This window comes from Lissotriton helveticus, chromosome 7, assembly GCF_964261635.1.
Source record: "Lissotriton helveticus chromosome 7, aLisHel1.1, whole genome shotgun sequence".
In the NCBI taxonomy this organism is placed as follows: Eukaryota; Metazoa; Chordata; class Amphibia; order Caudata; family Salamandridae; genus Lissotriton; species Lissotriton helveticus.
Window position 1 is genome coordinate 32,547,497 of NC_136068.1, and position 9,311 is coordinate 32,556,807.

General features: G+C 48.2%; 1 protein-coding gene across 5 annotated transcripts in view; it reads left to right on the plus strand.

Moving 5' to 3' along the window:
• LIPE (lipase E, hormone sensitive type) overlaps positions 1-7,654 on the plus strand; it is a 288,252-nt gene extending 280,598 nt beyond the window's left edge. For all 5 annotated transcript variants that reach the window (XM_078651309.1, XM_078651311.1, XM_078651310.1 and 2 more), the window contains one exon: positions 1,059-7,654. In XM_078651309.1, coding sequence (XP_078507435.1) covers positions 1,059-1,355 — 297 coding nt within the window. In that variant the 3' untranslated portion in view covers positions 1,356-7,654. The remainder of the gene's footprint in view (positions 1-1,058) is intronic.
• The last annotated feature ends 1,657 nt before the right edge of the window (positions 7,655-9,311 follow it).

The following is a 9,311-nucleotide window of genomic DNA, read 5'->3' on the forward strand; positions in this document are numbered from 1 at the left end:
ACCAGTTATTAAGCTTTGTGGGACTCTTTTTGGTGACTACTCTTACTGCAGATTCCTCACTGGCCTCCCTGTTCTGTTGGGTGGTCTGTTTAACATCTAAAAAGGCAGATTTCCACACTGGTTCAGCAAAATTGCTTTTTGCTTCATGTCCAAGGGTGCAGAAAAAGTCAAGCAAGAAACTGATGCTGACGCGTAAGGGTGGCGCTTATATAGAGTTCCGCTCCATCACTTATGGGGTAGAAGTAGACCAACATGGAGCAACACGCTGGCACCCAGCGGCATGCAGGAGCACTGCTGTGAAAACCTCTGGAGCCACTCTGGCACCTGTGGGATAGTCTAAATATTCCCAAGTTGAGGAATCTGAGTATTCATCAACAAAGCTTTGCTAAAGTTAAGTAACTTGTTTGTTTCTTTCAGTCAAATGTAATATTTTCCACAGTGTTAATTATCAAGGATGTCATCTGCAAATGCAATCTTTTCATTCCACAAATGGATTTAGAAATACATCTATGTACATAAAGAAGGGCTCTAGAATAGACCTCAGTAGATCTGCAATCCTCAACAGTATGTCCCCCAAGAGAGCTTTGAAGTCTTCATGAACTTCCATTAACCTGTAAAGAACCACAGCGTTCCGACCCTGTGTAAGCGCAGGAGAGAACCTTGTTTGGAGAATATGAGGGCCTCATTCCTACATTGAGGGAACGGAGGTCCACGACACGTTCTGTGAAGAGAGCATAGACTGATCATTGAAAAGGAAGAATGGAGTAATGGGCTGGAAGGGGCAGCATCCATTTTCCATAAAGATTATGTTAAAAACTGATTCCACAGAATTGGCACCTTCTGGGTAGTTTGGGAGCTTTGTAAGCATGTGGGGAGTAAATTGAGACTGAAGAGGAATTTGTGAATGTTATTGTCTCTTAAGGAAGGTTCTCGCTCCCGTCCTCTCTTACAGAAGTCTATTATCTTTCTGTTGTCCACTTTGTTATTTTTTCACTCTCACAGTCCTCTTTCATAGTGTGTTTGTTGCCAGCTCTCACAGTCCCTCTCTTCCATTACAGGCCTGCGCTTTGGACCCCATGCTGGATGACTCGGTGATGTTTGCCAAGCGACTACGCGACCTAGGCCAGGCGGTCACGTTGCAAGTGGTCGAGGACTTGCCCCATGGATTCCTCAGTCTCTCACAACTCTCGCGGGAGACCCGCGAAGCCACCGCTGTGTGCATCGAGTGCATCCGCGAGATCCTGCTGACGGAACCCCCAACGCCCACGATCAAAAGGCCCCGCCGACTGGAGAGGACAACTGGTGTCCCGCTCGATGGCAAGGGCAACGTGGCAGAGCGAGAGGTGGGCGCTTGACACGAAACGGCTCAACTTAATCTGTCTCATGTAAGGCGGCACCAGATGTGTGGTGAGATCTGCCCCAGCTGCGCGGAGCTTCACAACTTTTATTCCTGGTAACGGTTCTGAGGTCATGCCGGCTGCACAAGGCCACGGATGCGCTGCTTCGTCACACCCCATACTCACCGGCGTGCACGTAGGACAATAAAGCACAAAATCCACCTTGGATCACAATCTACCGCTGCTGTGTTGGGGATGAGTGATGGTCGAATCTGACTTGAATCTGAGGTGGTGGATATAACCTACCAGTCGCACCGTCCATGCGGTCTACTGTGGCACTGCTCACGTATGATATCCCCAGCTGGGCTGCACTGAGGATCCAGCACGGTCCATAGATGCATTGCATCCTCCTCCCAGACCACCCATACCACTTGTGTACCTCCACTGCAAGGGACCATTTTTATCAGCAAACGTCATAATTGTATGATTTTTATTTTTCTAGGTAAACCATATAGTGATTACAGGAACAACAAATATTTATTTTTGTTTAACTGGTGCTGCTCTCTCAAGTAATAGCTGCTTCCAAAGGCATCTCAGAATTGGTGTGAGGAAAGGGGCATATGGGGCGAGTCTGGTGCACATGTAGCTACAGTTCTGTCTTTGTTTGCGCTCCTTACCAGGCTTCCCCAGTGTGTGTCTTCTCCTCCGACACTCTTGCGTATCCACACTCCTGTCAGTGGTGCCTCCATCCTGCGTTCCTTCACAGAATCTCGCAATCTTCCTACTCCTAGGTGTTTCTGCCAGAGGATATTGGAGCTCCTATTGTTAAATCTCAGAGCCTCCTCCCTAGCATCTCCTCCCCATGGCTCATTAGAAGGCAGCATTTCCTCTGCACCCCCTCTGGTCTGTCCACATCATGGCTCTGGACCCCATGGTCTGTCCGCAGCATGGCCCTGCACCCACTATGGTATGTCCGCAGCATGGCCCTGGACCCCGTATGGTCAGTCCGCAGCATGGCCCTGGAACCCGTATGGTCTGTCCGCAGCATGGCCCTGGAGCCCATTGTGCAAGTATTCAACTAGGGCTTCATGACCACCATTTTCTTTAACCCCTTCTGCGCTCATGACGAGCTGAGTTCGTCATGAGTTGTGCTGCTCGCACGCTGATGACGAGCTCAGCTCGTCATGTAACGCAGCTTTTTGAAAAAAGCCGCGTAGCGCAAAAATAGCCGCCGCACGCATGCGGTTAAGGAACACACCATAACATTTCCTCTCTTTAGCCTTCATACATTTCTCCGTGGGTCCGTATCCAATATTTTCTCGCCACCGCTCCTTTGCATTGCTTATGCAAACACGCCGTCCTCCTGCACTTCTTGGCATGAGTCTTTTCTTCCTAATGCACCACACCTTGCTTGACATATCCAGACTCCTTTAATGGTCTCTACTTACTGGGCTTGGTTACTGGGGCAACACTCCACTATGTTCCCCGGAGCAATGGTGGTGAAGAAGACTTCTCCGTAGGGCCATAGGGCGCCCTAACAAATGGCGGCCTCTGCAGTTATTGCTGAGGAATGGAGCCCAGCAGACAACGGGCAACATGTGTCGGGCATCTTCTGATGATTGTGAACTGGCGCAGGGGCACATGGTGATATGCACAGGGAATTGTGACTGCAAGCTTGCTATTGCTAACGGGCGCAGGAGACGAGAGGAGGAGCACGGATCCATGCCCAGGGCACACTCCACACTGTTATTCCCATTCAGAGGGTCTGTGGTCAGACACACTCCGGGGGCTGCAAGGAGGCCTCACCAGCACCAAACAATGCTTCCTGATGCGCGCCCAGAAAATCCCACTCTTGAGAGAGGACAGGTCTGAAAAGAAATGTAGGGCATTGTGCTTTATTCATGCACTTGTGATAAGCCTAGTTGCACTTGTAACAAGCCTGTTTGTAGTTGTGATAAGCTTGGTTGCCTTACTATGCAACCCCTTGTATAAATACAGGGCGCTGTGTTCTTCATGCGCTTATGAGCCCCTTTGTAGGAATTCCCAAGTTTGTCCTTTGCTTGATCTTACTATGAGCCCCCTTGTACAAGTACAGGGCCCTGTACTCTTCCGTTACTTACTATGACCCTTCCTGCATAGGTACAGGCCTCTGTACTCTTTGTGCCCTTACTGTGAGCCCCCAGTAATGGTACAGGGCTCTGTAGACCTCATGCTCTTACTACGAGCCCTCTGTAGAGGTACAGGCCTCTGTACTCTTTATGCCCTTACTATGACCCTCCTTTTACAGGTACAGGGCTCTGTAGTACTCATGCCCTTACTATGAGCCCTGCTGTAGAAATACAAGGCTCTGTGCTCTTAATGCCCTTACTGTGAGCCCCCAGTACAGGTACAGGGCTCTGTAGACCTTATGCTCTTACTATGACCCTTCCTGCATAGGTACAGGCCTCTGTACTCTTTGTGCCCTTACTGTGAGCCCCCAGTACAGGTACAGGGCTCTGTGCTCTTTGTGTCCTTACTATGAACCTCCTTATGCAGGTACAGGTCTCTGTGGTCCTCATGCCCTTACTATGACCCTCCTTGTACAGGTACAGGGCTCTGTACTCTTTATGCTCTTACTATGGGCCTCATTGCAGAAATACAACCCCACCTACACATTTACAGGGCTCAGTCCTCTTTATACCCTGACTATGAGATCAGTTGTACGTGTGCAGGGCTCTTTCTCTTCTTGAGGTGCCCCTACAGTAATCACAACTACACTAGGTCAAAAGATGAACTTTCTAGTGGTGTCGCCACCTTACGCCTCTTTACCTGATCAACAATAAATCATGGGGTTTTCTACTTTGGTTCCAACTGTATTTAATCAAAAATGGGGGTATTCGTGTCCTGCCTCTGACTTTATCTCTCCTGACTCCAACAGTACCGGAGACAAAATGGTTGCTGGAGGATCATTGGGGTGTAGGGGCCCCCCACATCCCCCATTCTGAGCCCAGCACACTGCCATTAATGGAGGCTGTGTGCACTCCTGTGATCCCACACTTACATCTTAGTACAGCTCTGCCACGTGGTGGTTCCCCCAAACGCTACCTGCATTCTGCCTACATCCTGTCCTCCAGGTTCAACATGCATAAGGCAGAGGCACTGCCCCTCTGTAGGCCTGGTATGCGCCCCAGTACTGGAGGCACCCAACGGACTTGACCCTAAATGCTCAGTATTTTCTCCTAAGCTCCACAAGGGGTAGACGGTTTTGCCCCTGCACGTCACCATGGACCACCAAGGATCCCAATGGGTGAGGGCATTTAGGCTCCAGTGTGGGTCAAGGATGATGCCCCAGATGCTTCATCTAGGTTTAGACATTTCTGTGTTCTCCTCTGATGGGATGGATCAGTTCAGTTCAAATATCCTTATTTGGCACTTCAAAAGATACCATAAAAGTACATAAAAACATTTAAAAGCCACATTAAAAAGATAAAAACCATTACATTCATACATATCGGAGGTTTCCTATTATCCAGTCTCTATTTGCAGGGCATTACAATCACTTATCTCTCTTGTGTTCTTTAGTCTCATTGCCACCTTAATAAAACTCGTTGTGCAAGACAGTGTGTAACCATCTGTAGCCTTCTGCAAAAACAATAGGGCTGCCTTGGCGTGTTTGAATTTTGCTCGTTTCAAGATTCCCTCTAGGAACTTACGCCTGGGAGATGAGTAAAATGAGCATAACAATACAAAGTGAAGGGTATCCTGCGGAGACCTATTGTCGCAGCCGCAGGTACCCTTCTGCTCCACCGTTAAAGTAAAACCAGAGGGAACAGACAATAGATGGTGCAACATGTTGAACCTAAAACGGGTCATGTAAAATCTGTCTTGTGCAATATGAGTCACTGATAAATAGGGTTCCATTCCACTTTCCGTTTTCAGTAATCTATAAGACACAACCGTGGATTTACGCTCTTCTATAGCCGCCCTGCTCGTGGTTGTCCATTCGCCAAACAGTTTCTTGACCGTTGTCTGGGCGATAAGGGCTTCAGGCACGGTAAAGAAGTTCTTACAACCAATAGCCTCTAAAGTGTCTTTTACATATTTTATCCAGGGGATGGAGCTCCCTTTGTCACGATTCAGGCAGTCTTTGATAATTTGCCTGCTCAAACCAGCCTCCGGGTTAGACCAGATTTTGACCCAGGCCAAGAGCGGCCTGATCTTGATTTGATCTTCAATATAAGGTTCTCCCAATTCCTCGTGTATGATGTAGGATGGGATGGATCAATTTGCTCCACACGAGGAGGGTGTAGGTGGTTTCCCTCTGGCTGTAGTTCGGTGCCTCATGTTTCCTATCAAGGAGCTAAGTGGGGTGCCCCTGTAGGCTCCCCTGTAGGCTCAGTATGCCCTGGCATGCTCCGTATCATAGCAGAAGACTTCTTAGGTACCAATGTGTGGCTTATCAGACAATGTCAATATGCTGGACACACAACACACCGGTGGTGTCTGAGTCCTGCTCTCAGGAGCAGCCTTTGGGATGTATCTGGCAGTGGCTCATATGATCGACCCTCTGCAGGTCTGGACAGTATTCTGTAGTCGTAAGTAGGGTCCCCTGATGGGTTGTGATAAGGATTCTTGTTGTCTCTTCTAGGAGTATAGAGGGAAGATTTCTACTTTTTGGTTAGTATGTGACTCCAAGTCTCCATTTGGGGTGGTGACAGGTAGACGCACCTGTTGGTCATGCTTATACCCACCTGTGCTGTATATTGGGGCAGGGTACGTACATTCATTTCACTGGCCCAATACGTGTGCCCCATTGGGCAAAGGAGGTAATGGGTTGGTGGGTAATCATCTTCGGGCTCACTGTCGTCTCTAAATGGTCCATGGTTTCCACTCAAAAGATGTCATGCTGGCTTCCACCTCAGAAAGACTTCTATGCTTCACGTGGGGATGGGGAGAAGGATTCCCCTCTGAGGATGCCTTACATGCTCTTAGTACTTAATGTCTGTGTAAGGACAGGTGGAGAGCCCATTGTGCTTTTCTGTACAGAAAGTGGTGTGTGAGGACCCCACTGTGTCTTCTGCGTGTGCAAGTGGTGGGTGAGGACCCCACTGTGTCTTCTGCGTGTGCAAGTGGTGGGTGAGGACCCCATTGTATTTTCTGCACGTGCTAGTGGTCGGTGAGGACTCCACTGTGTCTTATGTACATGCTAGTGGTCGGTGAGGACCCCACTGTTGGTTCTGTATGTGCTACTAGTGGATAAGGACCGGAGTGGCTTATTTAAGTGTGACTGGTGGGTCTGGCTCAGTGGCTTATGTAAGTGCTACTGGTGGGTGAGGACCTGACTGTGGCTTCTGTAAGTTCTAGTGCTGACTCCTCTGTGGCTTCTGTAAGTGCCACTCGTGGGTGAGGACCCAACTGTGACTTCTGAAAGTGCTAGTGCTGACTCCTCTGTGGCTCCTGTAAGTGCCACTGGCGGGCGAGGACCGGACTGTGACTTCTGTAAGTGCTAGTGCTGACTCCTCTGTGGCTTCTGTAAGTGCCACTGGCGGGCGAGAAACCAACTGTGGCTTCTGTAAGTGCTAGTAGTGGGTCTGACTCTTCTGTGGCTTCTGTAAGTGCTAGTAGTGGGTCTGACTCTTCTGTGGCTTCTGTAAGTGCTAGTGCTGATGCCTCTGTGGCTTCTGTAAGTGCCACTGGTGGGCGAGGACCTGACTGTGGCTTCTGTAAGTGCTAGTGGTGGGCCTGACTCCTCTGTGGCTGTTGTAAGTGTTATTGGTGGGTCTGACTCCTCTTTGGCTTCTGTAAGTGCCATAGGCGGGCGAGGACCCGACTGTGGCTTCTGTAAGTGCCACTGGTGGGTGAGGACCCGGCTGTGGGTTTTGTATGTGTTAGTGGTGGTTGGGGGCCCCTCGTTGGCCTCTGTAGGTACTGGTAGGTGGGGACGCCAGTGTAGGCCTTGGACGGGGAGCCCGCGGTGGCTTATTTACATGCTAGGGTGTTGACCATGGGACAGTGAAAACCCCACGTAGGATGTTGTATGTGTTGTATGTGTTGTGAGGACCCCATATGGACCCCGGATAGCTTCCATGAATAGTGGTGCTGTCTTAAGTGTTGAGTCGTCGTGATCCATTGTCCTCTTACCCCTGTTACTCACACTTATTCTTGCAGCTAATGTTCAGACCTTCTGCCCCGCGAGAGCCGGGAGTTCTGAAAGCGGAGAGAGGAAAACGAGGAGCTAAAGAAGGATCTTCTCTATGCAGACTTTCCTATCTCTTCTTTGATAAATGCTGCTCTTTTCTGTATATAAAATCATATAAGAATAAATATTTAATACTGAACGTTCGTCAGTCTGCTTTTTTATATCATTGAAGTGTTAATATCAACATTAACATCAAACAATGCAGAATATGCAAGGGTCGCGAACGATCAAAATGTCAAGTGTTTCCATGTTCCCCTCACACCAGTTGCATATTAGAGCCAGCCAGTGGGTCCCAAGCCGGACATACTGCAGAAAAGAAAAACAGCCCAATAACAGTGGAGGCAACAATAGGCTTAATGCAACCCCATCAAGTGCAAAGGATGTCAATATATGCTGGAGGGGCATGCACAAAGAGCCCAAGGGGTCTTTATGTTCGAAGCGCTTCTGTCCTCCAGATGGGGTGTCCTGCTGTTGTACGATTGCGCTCCAGTTGTGCTGCAACAGGGGGTGGCTTCGTCCACCACCCGTTACACACCACCTGCCATCCCTGCTTCCCTCGGTTCCTTCCGGGTGTCTGCAGTGGGGTCCTGCAATTCTGAGTTGTACTTTTTAGGGGATTAAACTGGTTTTAGAATTGTTTACTTACCAACGCACTATGGCCCCTGTCATAGCCATAATGTGCAGCAATGCATCAGCACAGTCATAGCACTGCGTGGGAAAGACGGGTACCAAAGAGACAGAAGAGAAACATACAAAACCATCTTGAAGGCAACCAATACAGTGGTGTCTCCATTCCCAGACTAACATTTATCCATCGCTTGTAGAACCGCATGCAGTATTGGGGGCATTTCCAGATTAGGTGCAGATCAAGCCTATTCCAATCTAGGTTATTGAATTTCACAGGGGCGGAGCACTAATGGATCACTAAATTCACAGCAGACAAGAATGCGCTCACCCAAGGATCCTTCTAATAGATTGTATGACAGCTTTTCTCTTAGTGTATCTCTTATATCACATGTATACAAAGAAAAGGACAGTTCCCAAAGATATGTAGACAGTGCTAGTAAAATCTTTTTATTACGTGTGAAAATATCTGGATACGTGTTTCGCCCTTTGTGGCATGCAAACCAAGGGCTTTATCAAGGCTTTTTAGGAAGGGTAAATTATTTCACTCAGTATATCATGGAATTCCTAAATATCAGACCTTTATTGGCCAGTATATGGTAAGTGCTTATTGTTGGTAAAGTATCCTATTTTTTCGCAAATTGTTGTCTTTGATAATGCTCTTTTTGTTTATCTTAAAAAAGTAGAATCCACACTTGAGAAGATAGTCACTGCTTCCAAAACCATCCGATAGGTCCTGGATGTCTTGAATATCATATGAGTAGATGTCCCTCTATTCCTGTGTTGTTGGTCTAATGCAGTCTCTAATGGCAGGAAATGAACGGTCTCTTTCCAAAGGATTTATCATATTGATCTGTAAAAGTGCAAAATTTCAAGGTTGCTAATGGAGCGCCAAGGATGCCACATACTATCAAAAGCTGGTATGTTCAGTTCAGCATCTTTCATGTACTCCTCGTTCACTCGAACATGCTGCTTTGGTGCCATGAACACATGGTTGATGAATAACCATCTAAAGCTCAATACCGTAAAGACAGAGGTTATGACCTGCGGGCAGCGGCAAAAATACTAGCCTACCACCATATGGGCGAAGGAACTTGAAGGCCCTCCAACAACATCAATAGAAGTTAGAGACCTTGGGGTAACTATGGCGTCAAACCTGTCCTTGATACCAC